Here is a 16,451-nt window from a genome sequence, read left to right as displayed (position 1 = left end):
CCCCCTCCCTCCTCGGCCCCACCCCCTCCTCCTTATAAAAGCGGAGAACAAAGAGGCCGCTGGGGAAGGCGGCTTTGATCTGACCCCACCTTCCCAGTTCTAGGCCAGGCCCGGCCCAGTATGCCCTCGGGAAGGAAGGGGGTATGCCCAGCTCTGAGGGACCCAGACATTCTGAAACCCAGACAGTCTGTAGACCTCTTGCTTTTGCCCCATAGCCCCCCTGCCTGGGCTTGGGCAGTACCCTAAGCATCCAGGCCCTAAGAGGCATCTGCCCCTCTTCAGCATAGGAAACGCTGGGGAGGCAGAAGGTGCCAAGCTCCACAGCTGCTGCTGGCACCCCGCCCACACAGAGGGGTGTCCAACAAGGCCTGGAATGGGTGGCCAGGGCACAGCTGCCAAAAAGGTCAGGCCAAGTCAAGCTGGGAGCAGGGGCCCAAGAGTCCTGGTGTCGGGGAAGGGGCCAGAGGGCAGGAGGGTCGGGAAGGCAACAAGAGGGGTGGTTTATTCAGGGTTTGGTCCAGGCTCTTATAAAAATACAAACTGGCATGAAATTCAACCTAATAGCAAGTCCGTCTTCATAGAAGACAAGAGAGTGACACCCCCCCTGGGGAGGGCAAGGTGCTACCCCAGAGCAAAGCCCACTGGATACGGGGCATAGACACCAGGCTTGGGCTTCTTCATGGTCCTGGTCCAGCAATCCACCTGTCCCCAGGTCCTCCTCGGCCTCCGGCTGGCTCAAGGATTGGATCCTGCCAAATCCTGGGGCTTCCAGGGGGATGGGGAGAGACCAGCAAAGCCACTGACAAGGACCTTCCAGGGTGCTCAGGGCTGTCTGCAGCGCCCCTGGCTCATCTTCAGCATGCTCTACACGGGTCACTTCCGACCCTCTGATTTCTGCTGCCACTGCTCCAGCTTGTTGGTCTGGCTTGGCATTCACAGCTCAGGTGACAGGGGCTCTTCCTCCTCCAGGGTGTCCTGACAGGGCACTGGCTTCTGGGAGTGGCCAGGAGGGTCTGCTCGGCTCAGAGAACTCGCAGGAAGCGCAGAATCGGTAGCATCAGCAGCAGCAACAGGCAGAGGGGGCTGGGCGCACTACCCCCTTGCCACCCTGAGGTACCACTCTCTCCAGGACTCCCAACAGGGTGGGCTGACTCAGGTTCTGAGGGAAGAGGGGAAACGCTGACGGGTCCTCTCACTTCTGTAGCTTCCCTCCTGCCTCACCCCCACCCCCAACTGTCCCCTCCTATTAGATTGTCCAGGGTATCCAAAACCAGCCACCCCTTCCCATAATATACCACTTCATCCTTTCTAACTTGACCTTCCAAGTCTCCCCCAACCTGCCACTAGAGACAATCAGGGTGAGCTAAGGCCTAGAAAGGCTTTGCCCCTTGAAATCTAGAGCCCAGTTACCTCAGCCCCACAGGGGACGCTCCTACAGGGTTCAAGCCCCCACCTGGATCCTCCAAAGCCTGATACACTCACAGTCTCCCCATCTCTTCTCTCCTTCCCAAGGGCCACACACTAGACAGGAAGTGGTCCCCTTAGCACAGCCTGCCCCACTTACTGTTCTCTTTGCAGCAGACAGACACCTGGAGCCTCAAGCAATGGCCAGAACTCTCCGGAGTTGGCACAGCTGAGTGGTGGGAAATCGGGAGGAAGCAGTTAGCAGTTCGCACCAGGAGTCTGTGCCCTACATGCCTCAGACTCTGCGTGAGACCCTTGCGGCTTCTGCTCACTCCAGTTGCCTGGAATGCCTTTTCTTACTCAGGGGCCATACCCAGGTGCCAGGCCACAACCACCACCCTGCTAACTTCCCCAGGCCCCTCTGGCTACCCCACTCTTCCCCTCCATCCACTCTACATCAGTTCTTTGTGGCTCCTGGGTTTACTTTGGGCTCAGCCCCCCTCTTGAGTGGTGGGGACCCCAGGTCCCCTATTCCCAGGCTCTCTGCCTTGCTTGGCACTATGAGGGAGCCATCTTCCTTACCCACCACCCCCCACCAAAATAGGCAGGCACCCAGTATGCCCTTCCTTACTTACAGATGTAGTAGTAAGTCTCTCCAGGCAGAAACTCAAAGCCCAGGGAGAAGGGTGTGAAGCGCTGAATCTTCTCTGAGAATCGCACAGGGCCAAAGGGTGCGAAGGGGCGTGAGCATTCCCAACGTTTGAAGGCACCTGCCCCCTCTGCCTGGCAGGCCTCGTAGCCAGGCCAGTCCACCATGTAGAGGGCAAATGTCTCTGGACCTTCAGGAGGCCCTGGGCCTTCATAGTGTGGGCAGAAGATGTCCAAGTAATCGTTGAGGTCCAGCTCCACCACAGTGTCGCCTTGAAGCAGCCTGCAGGCACAAGGGAGGTGGGGGCTGAGATACCCCCTCCCACCAGCCTCTCTCTCGCCCACTAGAGAAGCCGTAGTTCAGGGAGGCCTGAGTTCCCCAGAAGACAGCTCTTGAGAAACAAAGAGAACACAAGGACTGGATGAAGGGGCCGATTCAGAGCTGAGCAGAGGGAGGTTCTTGAGGAGCTCGGCTGGGACCGCAGTGCTCACAGCACCAAGGGGGGAGGTGGAAGCCGGGGGTGGGAGGCCAGTTGCCAACCATCCCTTTCTGTGCTACAGCTGACAGCCACCTCGGTGGCTGACACAGGACCTGGCCCGGGGCCCGGGCTCCATCAGCCTTAGGTGGACAGATGCTGTGAAGGGGCCTGGGCAGAGAGGCAGGCAGGAGCCCACAGGATGGGGAGACAGACCCCGAGATGGAGATGGAGGCTGAGAGCGAGAGCGCCCTTTAGATCGCCATCCAATAGGGAGAAGAATACCAGGTGGTGGGAGGGGCTGGGGGGGCAATGAGGGAGGGAGTGTGTTTGGGGGCCCTCAGTTTCTTCTTTGGGCAGGACACGGAAGTTCCAGGCATGGAGGGAGCCAGGCACCCAGCACCCAGTCTTTAGTCTTCTCATGATTCCCCTTGGTGTCTCTTGGCAGAGCGAGCGGATGCACAGGGTAGGGACAGGGGCCGGTTGTCCACCCAGCACCAGTTCCCGCTGCCCAGCCATTACACAGCACAGGGAGACTTTCCAAGGGCTCCAAACTGCCCCTGGATGATGGGTGGTCTGAGGACCACCTGACCCGGCATCAGGGAGCTCTCATGAGGAGAGCAAACTCCTGGGCCTGGCCTAGACTGTCCAGGACACATGCTGGACCAGGACAGCGCCTTTGTATGTACTGTCCCTTTGCATGTAGGAACAGTGCCTTACCCAGGAGCAGCATTCAGTAAGTATTTGTGCATTGAATGAATGAACCAGAAATGTCAGGGCTGGGAGCTAGAAACCTGATTTCTTAGCAAATCCTCCAAGTGATTCAGAGACTAGTCTGGAACACAGCTAGAAGAATTCTGAGTGGAAGCCAACAATAGCCCATCACAAGGTACTGTAATGACCTGTTTGCATGCATGCCCTCTCTTGGAGGGCGGCACCTGTGGGTGCAAAGTCTTGGTGTCCCTCGTGCTACAGGAGCACAAAGCATGTGCTCAAATAAATGTGAGTGTGTGAACAAACGAACAGAGTCACAGATTGTCTCAAGGCGAAAATCGGAGCGGAAAACAGATGGGAACGCAGGGAGGCAGGGAGACTTGGGGAGGGGGATGGAAATGGTAACAAATACGGAGGTTCAAAGACAGGCAGCTCAGGAGAAAGAAACCAATGAGTTTCTATCCAGGCGGTCCTACACCTACCTTTTCCACGCACATGACCTCGGCTAGCCTGCCTGACTTCCCAGGGTAGCAGGTATTATTAGCCCATTTGGCAGATGAGACAACTGAGGTGAGGGAGGTCAAATGACTTGCCCAAAGGTGATTCACGGCAGGCGGCAAGGGCCCAGACTGGACAGATGGAAGGAGCAGCTCTGAGCAAGTCCGAGATGCAAGCAGAGATACTGAATGCGTTCTGGAGGCAGCGAGAGCGCCGCAGGGGAGGGCACGGGAGAAGAAGAACAGCCCACACTCTTTCACCAGCGTAAACCCCCTTTCTCCTCCGCCAGTGGTTCGCCTCCCCTACGCCGGCGGGAGGCTGGGGCACCCACCAGAGAGGCGAGGGGGCGGGGCCCAGAGTGCAGCTGAGGCCCCTCAGCTCCGGGCTTGGAGACCCCCACCGCCCACCCTCCGGCTGGGGTCTTCCGCTCGCCCCCCAAAATATGCGGGCGGGGGAGCCTCGGGGCGCGTCGCGCCCCTCCCCCCTCCCCCGCCGGCTCAAACAAAGGAGCCCCGGCGCGCGGCCCGGCTCTAGCGGCGCCCGGCACAGCGCGGGTGCAGGGTGCGTGCTCCAGCCGGGAGCGCGCCAGCCCGGCGGGGCGTCCGTCCGGTTCGGCCCGGCTACCTGGGGTTACTGGAGTTCCAGTAGACGGCGTGGCGGACGCCAGAGCCCCCCCGGAGCGGGGAGCCGAGGAGCGCGGCCCAGAGGACAGTCCACAGCAGGGGCAGCAGCCGCATCGCCCCCAGGGTCCGGTCTGCTCTGGTCCGGCCCGGCCCGGCCCGTTTCGCAGTCGGGGCCAGAAAGGTACAAAGTGGAGGGGAAGGGGGGGGTTGCTGGGAGGGGGTGGGGTGCGGAGACTCACAGGCCACGCCCACTGGTAACTTTCTACCAATGGAGGCGCGTGTCCGCCCCTCCACTCCGAGCCAACTCCGGGTTAACTCTTGGTGCGCCGTAGCGCGCGCCACTTAAAGCCGAGCTGGTACAGTGGCCTGACCTTGGTGGGAGGACCCCAGGGGGCCGGCCGTATTACACTATATAGTTCTTCTTGTTGTTTGAGAGAGATAAAGGTCGGTACTACTACAGGGTAGAACACTTTATTATAAACCGGGCAGGTGTTAAATAGGGATGCTTCCCGCCCCCGGGGGACAGTGAGGCACAGACACTGATCCAAGAAGTCTGCCCTGTCACCTGAGCACATTACCCGTGTTTGTTTTGCACATCAGCCCGGGTTTGCGACTGGAAGGGACAGAGCGCGTCCTGGGGCGCAGCACCCAATGCCATCTTAGAGTTAGCTCATGTTCCCCTCCCCCCACCCCCACCTTGGTTCTGGGCAGCCCCAAAGACAAAGTGATGAGGTGGTTGCGGCCTTTTCAAAGCACCTTTGTTCTCGAGCCCTCAGGTGCGGGCGGGGGACGGGGAGGAGGCAGGTGCGCGGCCTTGGGACCGTGGGAGCCGACGCCCCGTTCCGCCCGGGCTCGGCGCTCGGAGGAACGCTAGCCAAATCCACTTCTCCCAGTCACTGGCCGGAGGGTGGGGACCACAGGTCCGGCGGCTTGGCGACTTTTGTCAGTAGCCGCCCCCGGGAGGCCTGGCACTCAGGGGACTCAGCGACTGTGAGTAGCGCTGAGAGTCACCCAGAATGGGCAGAAACTAGCTGTGAACATCCCGGGAAGCACGGGTGACCCAGCCTGGGAGGTTCCCTCCTCCCCACCCCTGCCCGCCCTCATCTGGGGCAGCAGCGTCTCCTGGCGGCCAGACCTGGAACTGGTCAGAGCAGAGGTGACCAGGCCTGCTCTGAATAAAGGCTCTGAGGCGTGCTTCCGAGATCTCACGTTTATTACAGCCACTGAGCGGGCGGGCTGGCAGACAGGCTCGGCTCACCTCCCCCTGCCCTGTCTGGCTCCCAGCCCCGCCCTTCCACCTCCGCGTGGCGGGCCCACTGGGTGCCCTTTGATTGCTCGTGGGGAGACACCTGCTCAGATGACAGGGTACAAAGACAGTGTCCAGGCTCCTGGCCCTTCAGTCATCTCGGAGAGTCTAGTGGGCGGATCTGCCTCTTGAAGTGCTCCTAAATCCAGGTTGGAAGCCGCAGACCCCTCAGAGCGGTCAGCGGTAGAGCGAGGACCCTGCGGGGGGCGGTGGCGCCGGCCTGGGGTAGAGAGAGCCAAGAAACAAGGCCATGGGAGCCCCTCCATCACCACCACCACCACTTGGCAGCCTGCCCATCTTCAGCACCCACCTTGCTTACCTGGAAGGCATCGTCTGGGGTAGGACCCCAGTTCCTGGGCCAGCCAGGCTATCCGGTGGGCCCCGATCCTGGGGGTCTGAAGGCAATGGCTTCCTTGGGGGCGGGGGCTTGGTAGGCCCCTGAGACTGAGAGAGAAGGCAGGAAGCTGGCTTGGGAGAAGGTGTCTAGCTGCCCGCCCCCAATGCACTGGCACTGGGGAGCACCAGCTTGTAAGTAGCACCCAGAGGTCACCCTTGTCTCCAAACAAACCTGTCACCATTAACGTCGCCACCGGGATATGTGCCCCTGGGCACAGAGGGGGCATCTTGCCACGGTCACCACCGCCAAGGCTACCAGCACCACAGCCCTAGGTGGGGGGAGGGGCCATGCCCTTGTCTCTCCCCACTATTACCTTTGGGTGCCTCACCACCGGGTCAGCGGGCAGAGGGCGGGTGGGGGGGTTGGGTCGGTCAGCCAGCTTGGCCTGAACAGAGAGAGGGGCAGTGGCTGTGTGAGCGCACAGTGGGCATGCTGAAGTACCTGAGAGGTTCAGGCCAACGTGCAAAGCCAGCGGGGCAAGGGCCGGGAGAAAATGGGGGGCATGCACAAAAGGGCTCAGCCCATGCTGAAGATGCCTCTGGGGAGGAAAGGGGTGGGTCACCATAGTCTGGCTGGCTGCAGTCCCGCCAGTGACCACCAGATGGAAGTAGAAACTAAGGCAGGAAGCTCCCCCTTGGCTGAGGCTAAGGCTGAGGGGCACCCTGGTCACCTAAGGAAGTGCTCAGTGGCAGGGAGTCCGGTGTGCATGGCCTTGGAGCCTGCTCCGGCCACGACAGGCCTGGCCCAGATTTACCTGCAGTCTCTTGGGTACAGGGTCAGGTGGCAGCGGCCTGGAAGGGGGGGCCGGGAAGCCCAGAGCACTAGTCTGCTGAGAGAGCAGGAGAGTGGAGGGGCACAGAGTGGGTGAGAATGGGGTGGGGGGAGGATCAGAGAGACACAGTGGGCAGAGAGGGGTTAGTGCTCAGGGTGGGGCAGCTGGCACCCCAGGACGCCGGGCTGTGCGTGCAGTTAGAGAGCGGCCGTGACAAGCGGTGCAGTGGGCATGCGGGCACATTTGGGGTAAGGCTCTTGGCATGGGAAGTGCACCCAGAGGGCTTGGGACGGGGGAACTCACCAGCCCTTCTATACATGGCAACCTGGGCCTTGAGGGGCAGGTCCTGGCACACTGAAGGCCATTCTGAGCACTACCCCCTAGTGCCCACCAGGGGCCACTGCTGGGACACACACAGACCCACCTCCAAGAGCTCAGCTGAGTCTCCTCTGGGTGACCGCCCTTCCCCCACGATGGCCAGGGGAGAGGCAGACTGGCTGCCCTAGCTCCTCTGAGGACGCTGGAAGCTTCGGTGCCTCCCCCACCCAAGGGCCTGAGTTGGATGCTGGGCCCCTTCTCTTCTGGCACCCAGGACTCACCTGGGTGCTCGGCATGAGCAGGGTCCTCTGTGGGGGTCCTGGGCGCTCCAGGGGAGCAGCCTGGGCTGCCCTGAGCGTGAAGAAAGGCAGGAAGGGTAAGGCCCAGACCCAGAGCCTGTGTCCCACCCTTATGTCAGCTGTCTGCAACCCCTTGGAGAGGCGCATGTGAGGTTTAGGTAGGTCACCAGTGAGGAGAGCAGAGTACTGTGGCAAACGTGGGGGGCAGGAGGGGAGGCTTTAGCAGGTAAGGTGAAGAGGTACACAGAGGAGAGGAAGGTGTGGGGGGGTTGGCCATCGATCGGCAAGTTTATGGTCCACAGACACCAAGTATCTGGGGCTGTGGAGAGGTCACAGCATGGCTCTAGTGCTGGGTCCCTGGTGGAGGGGGTTGGTAACAGGGAGGTGATCGATGCTGGTACCTGTAGTGGCAGCTGGGCCCCTTCAGCTGGCAGAGCTGTTGGCGTAGGCGGGCACGGTGCCAGTAGCTGGCACCAAGCAACACCAGAACCAGTAGCAACAGGAGGCTCAGGAGCAGGCCTATGTTCAGGGAGCTGGTTTCTGTGGGGGTGAAGGCAGGCTTGCAGGTGGGAAGGCTTAGGAAAGCTGTCCCACCCCCACCCAGGAGCAAGGGGCAGGGAGGGAGAGGGGCAAGGAGTCGGGTCACATGGAGTCAGGGAGTCACATGGAGCCAAAGACAGAGAGTCAGAGAGGAGGACCAAGGGGGAAGGTGAAAGAGGAAAGGTGAACCAAACCCTCCCGGCAGTGCCTGCCTTCCCCTGCTACCTCTGATCTGGGTGGCGCAGTCAGGGGGTGCCCATCCCTTCTCACAGTGACAGTGCTGATGGCTGTTGCACACCTAGCAGGGAGGAGGAGAGCGGTCAAGGGTGCTGCTCCTTGGGTCTCGGCTTCCCGTCTGCCTTGCGTAGGGAGAGTGTGTGGGGAAGCCCCGCACAGAGTCTGGTGGAAGGAACCCTGAGCCGCAGCAGAGAAGCAGAGACCGGCCAACATTCACAGAGCACCCTGTCCATTCGGGGAGTGGTGCTGTGTTGTGCCCCTGTGGCAGGGGAGGAAACGGAGCTCAGAGAGGATAATCAATCGCCTGTCCCTAGGTCAACCAGCCGGGAAGTAGTAAAGCAAGGGCTTGGAGCCTGGGAATGCCACTCTCCAAAGACCATCTTCCTTTGCTCCGGAGAGGGTGCCTGCCCCCTTCCACACCATGTCAGCTCACCCCATGCCCATGGCATTTGCTTCGACATTGCTGTGCCCCCAGGAGATCCACGGACTGGCATTGATGGTCAATGCATACCTGTCCAGCGGGGAGAGAAGAACCAAGGGAACCTTACTGGGACTGGAAGCCTCTGAGGTGGAGGCCACCCCCCTGTCCCATCCCCCTGACAGATGGGTAGACAAGTGCTCTGAGGGTAGAGGGAGTGGAGGAAGCAGGTCTCCTCAGATCTGGTCCCTTTAACTGGTGGTCAGTGAGGCCTGGCGGCCTGGCAGTGCTGATCCCCACCCCACCCAGGGTGCTCACCAGGCCAGGGCCACAGGCTGTGCCAGGCAGAGTCAGGAGGGGCTGGGCCACATCGTTGCCTAGGTCCAGGTGTACCCGGCTGCAATTCAGCTGGGTCCCGTTGGCATTCAGCATCTCCCAGTTCAGGTCCCGGGTGGAGCCCAGCAAAGGCTGGGTCCCACCTCCCTGGCATTGGAGCTGCCCACAGATTGCATCTCTGGGAAGAGGGATGGGGGTGGGTAGGTGGCCAGTGGGGGCGGGGCCCTGCGCCCACAAACTCGGGAGGGGTCGGCTATCCTCACTCACCTAGGGCTGCAGGACATGTAGCTGCCCTTGGGGTTGCGGCCACAGCTCCCAAAGGCATCCCCCCGAGTGTTGGCGGTAAGGAGGCAAAGGGGTGCAGCTGGCTGGGCCCCTGTACCCCAGAGTGCCTGGCACTGCTGGGCATAAGAGGCACAGCGTCCCTGCATGCACACGGCCTGTCCATCATCGCAGGGCTCACCGTCCCCCAGGCTGACGTCAGGGGGACACTGGGAGCTGTCTCCTGGGCAGAACTCTGGCAAGTCACAGTCACCTCTGGCGGGGCGGCACTGCCATCCAGCCGGACGCAGCTGGGGGAAGTTGGGCAAGCGTCACTGAGGGTGCTGGGCAAAACCCACTAGAATGACCCTTCGCACCCTCGGCCCAGCAGGGGGGCCCTGGGTGGCTTACCTGGCAGTTCTGACAGCAGGGTCCATCAGACGCACACTGTGCCTGTGGCCTCAGCTGGCAGATGAAGGGGTCGCAGCAGGGGTCCATGCAGTCCTGTGGACAAGGACCATGAGGAGGCAGTGGAGTGGGTTGGCCTCCCAGAGAGGACTGACTGCCATGAGTGGAGTGAGCGGGGGCCAGGGGAGCAGAGAGGGGTGCAACCAGATATGGGCATAGGAGTGAGGGGCCAGGGGCTTGACTGAGGAGCTTACATCTGGAAAGCCACAATCACACTGCTCTCCTGGCTCCAGGAAGAGATTTCCGCAGAAAGGCTCTGCAGGGACCAGGCTGGACGGCCGGTCAAAGAGGCAGCTTCCCAGGCCCCCCACGAGCGCCTTCTCCAGGGCCAGGCGGCTGCAGTTACTGAAGTTCAGGCCTGGCAGGAAGCTGGGGAGGGCGGCAGGGGAGTTGGGATGGGGCCCTCTCCCTGCCCGTCTCTCCTTCCACCCTCCCACGCCCCTGTCACTCACTCGGTGGAGGCCTCCATGATGCAGCTCTTGGCCGGGACTGGACCTGGACAAGGGCAGCTGCTTCCAGGCGGGTGGTGGTCCAGGCCCAGACTGTGGCCCAGCTCATGGGCTATCGAGGAGGCAACCCCCAGAATGCTTATGGAGTGGTCCTGTCATTGGGAAGGGGACACCCAGGTCCAGGTCCAGCCTGCTGCCACCATCGTGTCTGGCTCATCTTGACTGCCTGCTCTCCCCTCACCTGACTTCTGAGGCTCTCAGCCTATCCCCTGACTTGCTCCTGAAGCAGGGGGAGAGCCCAGGCCTGGGGGGCAGGAAACCTGCGCTGGCTCTCTGCGTCTTGAGTGCTGGCCCTGCCTGGGGCCTCTGCCACCCCCCAAGCAGAGGGCAGCCCACAGGGGTGAAGGCTAAGGGCATGGACCTGTGAGAGGTTCCATGACTGGGCACTCACAGTAGTGGGGGGGGGGGGCTGGGTAGCTTTGTCATGGGACCTGGGAGATCCATGGCACCCCAGCTGGGGTGGAAGAAACCCTGGAAATAGCTTACCATGTTCACGCCTCCCGAGAAGTCCGGAGAGCAGATGGAGCTCTGAATGGCCATGCCCACCATGGGCCCAGAGAATGAAGTTGCCCTGTAAGACCAAGAGGTCACAGGTGAGGGTCAAAGGCCAGGGTGCAGGGCTGAAGGCGTGTAGCGATTGGGCCCAAACAGGGAAAGAAGTGTTGGCCCTGGTGCCTGAGCCTAAGGCTGTGGGGGGCGGGATGGGGTAGCTTACGTCACCAGCTGGGCACTGTCATGAGGTAATCGGGGCAGCAACTCTGCCCGGCGCCATTGGAGGAAGTTGTTTAATGTGACACTTGGGTTCGGGCTTATCTCCACCAGGTCCTTCTGGGTCCAGGCCTCCAGGCCTACTAGTGCTACTCGTACATTCAGGAGCCGGAAGAACTGAAAGAGAGTCAGGGCTCAGGATGGGTTCTGACAGCTGGTCGGAGGCCACAGAGAAGCTGCCCAGCCCACACTCACTGCGTCCAGGAGGAGGGCCACTTCCAGTGTGCGGTTCAGCAGGCGCTGGAAGTCCGGGTACCGCTGGACCTGTGGGCCAAGAGAGGTGACCATGAAAGGCCACAGGGCCGGTAGGGGGTGGGGATGCATGTGGGAGGCCACTAGACTCACCTCTGAATAGTCGGCTACAATCACCAACTCGACAATTTTGGCCTCTGTCACCACATCCCGCCTCCACTGTGGACAAAGAGAAGGACCATCAGGCAGGGTCCATGCTCACTGCCAACAGCTGCACACCCCCAAACTCACTGCCACCAAGTCAAGGCCGACATGACTCACAGCGACCCTATAGGACAGTGTAGAACAGCCCCCGTGCAGTGCTGACGCCAGAGATCTTTATGAGAGCAGAAAAGCTCATCTTTCTCCTGCAGAGCAGCTTGTGGATTTGAACCACCGATCTTGAGGTTAGAGGCCAATGTATTACCCTCTGTGACACCAGGGCGCTTTCACGGCTGCATAGGATTGGCCAAACTCTGTCCACTCTTACCCTGGGTGGTCAGACAGAGGAGTGAAGATCCCATTTTACAGATGGACCACTGAAGCCAGAGAGGCCAGGGGCTTGTCCAAAGCCGGGCCAAGAAATTGGATCTAAAGCTGGGAGTAAAGCCCTATTTTTTTTTTAACTCCAAACATAGTACTCTACCAAATTAAATATAGTGATGTAGCCACAATACTGAGGCCTTTACAGTGCACGTGGTCAAGACTGTCAGCTGATAACGTGAGGGCACTTAGAAGAAAGAGCTGGGGATCTCCTTAGAGCCAGCCATTGCATGCCCTCTGGAGTGGGGGTCTACTCTGACTCATGGGGGGTGGGGAAGGTCTACTGAGTGGGAGTTGTCTTGACAGCAACTAGTTTAGCCAGCACTTGGTGGCGCTGTGGTTACGGGTTGGGCTGCTAACTGCGTGGTGGGTAGTTTGAAACCACCAGCTGCTCCTTGGGGGAAAGATGGGGCTTTCTACTCCCCAAAAGAGTTCCAGTCTCGGAAATTCAGGACCAGTTCTACCCTGCCCTCGTGGGTCACTATGAGTTGGCATCGACTTGATGGCAGTGAGATTTTAGAGTATTTTTTTCTATATCCCAGGCACAATTCTAAGGCTCTTAGCTAGACCAAACTAAAACAATAAAAAACACTGAAACTCACTGCCATTGAGTCGATGCCGACTCACGGTGACCCCATAGGACAGGGTAGAACTGCCCCTGTGAGTTTCTGAGACTCTTTATGGGAGTAGAAAGCCTCGTCTTTGTCCTGTGGAGCAGCTGGTGGTTTCAAACTGCCGACCTTGAAGTTAGCATCCAACATGTAAGCACTTCACCACTAGGGCTCATACTAACTCCCCCCACCAAAAAAAAAAAATGAACTCACACTCACTGCCACTGAGTTAGTCTTCACAGAAGCCCGTGAAGTCGATCAGGTTTCTATCCCCCTCGCCCCCCTAAATTTCCATCCTACAAATGAGGAAACTGGGTATTTATAGCTTTTGATCAGTAACTCTATTTCTCTACTCATGTCAGAGCTCTTTGCCAATGGCATCGTCAAACAGAGGAGGACTTTGAGTCAAAAACCTATATCTGAGTTCTGGATGCTGTGTGGCCTATTAGCTGTGTGGCCTGGGCCAAGTCACTTCACCTCCCTTAGTTGGTTTCCTCATTTAAAAATCGTTTGTGATGCTTCCTGGCTCGTGGAGTTTCTGGGGAGAGCGAATGAAATCATCTTCGCCAAGTGCCTGGATGTGGAAACCTTAGGAGCTGCTGAGACCGCTGACATAGCTCCCTGGGCCTGGGTCAGCCCTCCCTCCCGGAAGCCAGCCTGCTTGCCGCTCACCCTCTCCCGGCGAGTGTGGCGCTGCCTCCAGGTCTGCTCAGGTGGGGCATAGAGGGGCATGGGTGCAGTCTGGCGCCCTGCACAGGTGTGGCCTGGCAGGAGGAGATCTTGGATCCTGAAGATCTCGGGAGGACCCTGAGGGTCCCCAGGCCCCAACTCCAGGGCATAGCTTCTCTCTGGGGACAGGACCACCAAGCCCCTAGGGAAAGATTGGCAGACGAAGGAAGTTAGAGAGTCATTAAGTCCCACACCAGGTGCCTCCGGTATGCACTCTGCTTCAATGGGCCCACCCATCATACCTGAGCCCCGAGCAGGTGCAGAGGGAAGCCCAGGAATCTGTGTGGCCGCGCACATGTCCCTGGTAGCAGCAGCTTTCCTACAGCAAAGAAACAACATGAAGACCAACTGGAAGGGCCGAACCATGGCTTGGATCCAGGAGTCTAGCCGACTAGTTAACCGTGTTGTGTTTTCCCACACCCTCCCGGGAGGGCACCCCCAGGACCAGGGCACCGGGGATCTGACTCACCAGCATATGTCCCTCACTGACCACCCTGGTGCCATTGGGCTGATACCACACCAGGGTTGGGCGGCCTGGGACCAGATCCCTGCAGAATGAAGAAAAAGCGGGACAGTGTCAGGGCCACCTCTCAGGACTCAGGGCAGTGGAGGGACATAGGCTTGGAAGCCTGCAGGTAGCAAATATACCCCACCCCACCCCACCCCCAGCCTTCCTGTTTCCCCGAGGGGCAGCGGAATGTAGGGACTGGGCTGCAGACTATGCCAGGCCATCTGGACTCCCGTCTGGTTTTCACCACGCTGTGTGACCCCGGGCACACTGGGCCACTGCTCTGTGCTTTGGCTTCTTGGTACAGAGAGCGCCACGAGAGAATGATGCCAGAAGAGCGATAGCAGCCCAGAGTCCGTGTGCCGCCGTGCCCGTGCCTTTGTCAGGATGAGATAGATGATTTCAACCGCTTGGGGTCTGACTCTGACCAGCTGCCACTCTTACCTGTTCTTCAGCAGCTCCAGGATGTGGTTCTCCCCCTCCAGCTCCAACTTGACCCGCAGGGCCTCAGGCAGACTGGTCTGTGGGTACGGGGGAGGGGGGGCATGTCACTTCTGGGTTCTGCCCACAGCTGGCTCCTACCCTCTGACAGAAAACCTTATCTCTCTGAAGAGCTAAGAGCGGTGAGTGCGAGGGATTAGCTCACCGGCTGGGGGGTGCTGAGGGAAGGACCAGGAAACCCTGCCTGGGCTGGGGCATTGTTCTTGGGGGGTTGTGTGGGGAGGTCAAGGAAGGTGTCTGAACAGCTCTCGGCTTCCTGTCCAGAGAGGAAGCCTCTTGGAGAAGGCAGGGCAGGCCCCAGCCCTTCCTCTGACTCAGCTTTAGACTGGGGGAAGGTGAGAGGGCCCGTGCACCAGGCCCTTACCCTCTCCAAGAAATGTCCCATAGAGAGACCCAACAAGAGACCAAGAAAGCAAGTTTGGCTTCAGAGTTTTCCCTGTGGAGATGGGTGGGTTGGGTGGGGCCAGCCAATTATGTGTGGACTAAGTGAAGTCAGGTGCGGGATGCAGTAGGGGGGGGGCTGGGGCTGGAATGGACCCCCGCTGCCTTGGGGTCTGCTCACCCCATTCCTCAGCCAAAGTTGACCATCAGGCACCTGGTTAGGGAGGAAGGACTTACCTGAAGCACTTCCACCAGGCTGAGCGGAAGGTGGTCCTGTAGGGGCTGGGGCTCTAAGGGCCCGCCGCTCAGGGATCTCTCTGGCTTCGCCTGCTTCTCAGTTCCACCTGCAAGGTCCCCAGAACACACCCAAGAAAAGCGCATCAGGAGCAGAGCTGGGGGTGGCCAGTCCCCTGCGGCCCACCCAGCCCCCAACACATTCCATCAATCTGCAGGGTCGCTGCAACTTTGAGACCCCGGAGGGGGAGGGGGCTTCCCTCTAAAGTACTCCTTTCAACCTACCAATTCATCCACAGTTCTCAGAGAAAGGCACTCAGCCGACCACCCCTCCCCGTCCCCCTCGGGCCAATCCCTGGTTCTCACAGGGACCCTCCCCCTGTTCCCACTCCGGCCTGATCCCCCCCCCTCCCTAAAGGAACGCCTTCTCTCTGAACTGGGCTGGTTGGGTGCCCATCCACCCCTCCCCTCCCTTCACGTTGGAGATGCCGGGAACGCCCTTCTCTGGGTGAGCAGTGCAAACACTCCCACCTCCCTAAACACCCCTCATGCCCAGTCTGACACACCCGCTCCCCGCAGCCTCCGCTTCCCGCCCCACAATGGCCCTCTCTCCTCCGGACACTCCACCCCGCCTGCCCTCGCCCTCGGCCCCCCGCCCAAGACACAAGTGGGAAGTGAAAGTTCCAGGAGGCGCTGCTGTCACAGCCTCTTTCCTGGCCAATTCTCCCCGCGCCTCCCGGGCTCCCGCTTTGCCAGGCTTCTGGTGGCATCAGGCTGAGGGAGATGGGTGTCTGGCCGCCCAGGCCTGGGATGAAGGAAGGTCCGGAAAGAACCCTCTTCGCCAAACAAAACGATCCGTACGTACCCTCTCGGCACCCTGGCACCGGGTGGAGCGGTCAGCGAGGCCCCAGAGGGGCACAGACGTCAGTTCTGGGGACCAGTTACCATCTCCCAGGACTGATTGCTAGGGGCACTGGGCCAGGCCCTCTGATGCCAGGGCATCAAGTACTGACCGTTGGGGGTACACCGTCATCCTCCCTTCTCCCCTCCATCGCTAAGTCTCGGGTCCTTCAGACCCAGCGGACCAGGGCAGGCCGCCTTCTAGTCGGGCTCTCCCATCAGAGTCTCCACGCGACCCGGTTCCCAGTGCCCCCCGCCCCTCCTCCAGGCTGTGCCTTGCCCACTCCAGGCTAGGACTCACCTATGTTTGGGAGCAGCCGGGAGGGCAGAGGGCTGCCAGCGCCCAGGAGCCCCAGCGCCCAGAGCAGCGCCAGCCGCATGACAGCGGCCGCCCGGGGCCCGGCTGGGGCAGCAGGTGCGGGCCCGCGCTCCAGAGCCCCGGCGGCCGAGTCTGCTCCGCGCACCCCGCGCCGCGCTGCCACCAGGCCCCGCCTCACCCCCGACCCGACCGGGCACCAGGCCCCGCCCCCGCTGCGCGCCCGGCCCTCCGCGGAGACTCCACCCACCAGGCCGACTCCGCCCACTCCGTGCAATCCCGCTTCTTATCCTTCCGCCGCGGTGCAGGGCGGCCGGCGAGCCGGGCCGAGCCCCGGGCGACAGCCGTGCCCAGCTCCTCCCTAGCCGCTTCGCGGGTACCCCCGCCTCCCGGCTGCCACGCGAGGAGGCTGCTAGATCCCCAGGCGCGGAACCGCGGGCACCAGGAGGAGTGTGCGAGGCGTTTTATTCATCGAGGAGGAGCGAGCTCGGAGGGTGGGTGAGCC

The 16,451-nt window shown here is 60.7% G+C and overlaps 2 protein-coding genes across 3 annotated transcripts; both read right to left on the bottom strand.

The window, feature by feature from the left end:
- Positions 1 to 483: 483 nt before the first annotated feature.
- EFNA4 (ephrin A4) lies at positions 484 to 4,570 on the bottom strand. The gene is made up of 4 exons (XM_075562647.1): positions 4,365 to 4,570; positions 2,040 to 2,335; positions 1,565 to 1,633; positions 484 to 1,159 (listed from the first exon to the last, which is right to left on the bottom strand). Exons 1-4 carry the CDS (start codon positions 4,475 to 4,477, stop codon positions 1,023 to 1,025), a joined length of 615 nt encoding a protein of 204 aa, XP_075418762.1. The 5' UTR covers positions 4,478 to 4,570; the 3' UTR covers positions 484 to 1,022.
- Positions 4,571 to 5,565: 995 nt separating this feature from the next.
- Positions 5,566 to 16,134, bottom strand: ADAM15 (ADAM metallopeptidase domain 15). 2 transcript variants are annotated; one of them, XM_075562639.1, is made up of 23 exons: positions 15,932 to 16,134; positions 14,734 to 14,840; positions 14,059 to 14,135; positions 13,576 to 13,654; positions 13,349 to 13,425; positions 13,050 to 13,248; positions 11,338 to 11,403; positions 11,188 to 11,256; positions 10,940 to 11,109; positions 10,711 to 10,795; positions 10,168 to 10,316; positions 9,910 to 10,084; positions 9,659 to 9,751; positions 9,254 to 9,558; positions 8,969 to 9,164; positions 8,666 to 8,743; positions 8,221 to 8,293; positions 7,857 to 7,995; positions 7,438 to 7,507; positions 6,821 to 6,895; positions 6,380 to 6,451; positions 5,989 to 6,113; positions 5,566 to 5,889 (listed from the first exon to the last, which is right to left on the bottom strand). In XM_075562639.1, the coding sequence occupies exons 1-23, from the start codon at positions 16,008 to 16,010 to the stop codon at positions 5,847 to 5,849; spliced, it is 2,601 nt and encodes an 866-aa protein (XP_075418754.1). In that variant the 5' UTR covers positions 16,011 to 16,134; the 3' UTR covers positions 5,566 to 5,846. The 2 variants fall into 2 exon arrangements, with proteins under 2 accessions (XP_075418754.1, XP_075418750.1); XM_075562635.1 differs by lacking the exons at positions 6,380 to 6,451; positions 6,821 to 6,895.
- Positions 16,135 to 16,451: the final 317 nt, after the last annotated feature.

The sequence above is a fragment of the Tenrec ecaudatus genome, chromosome 1, assembly GCF_050624435.1.
Source record: "Tenrec ecaudatus isolate mTenEca1 chromosome 1, mTenEca1.hap1, whole genome shotgun sequence".
Lineage (NCBI taxonomy): Eukaryota > Metazoa > Chordata > Mammalia > Afrosoricida > Tenrecidae > Tenrec > Tenrec ecaudatus.
Note: the sequence above shows the minus strand (reverse complement) of the source record. Positions and strands in the feature narration are given on the sequence as shown.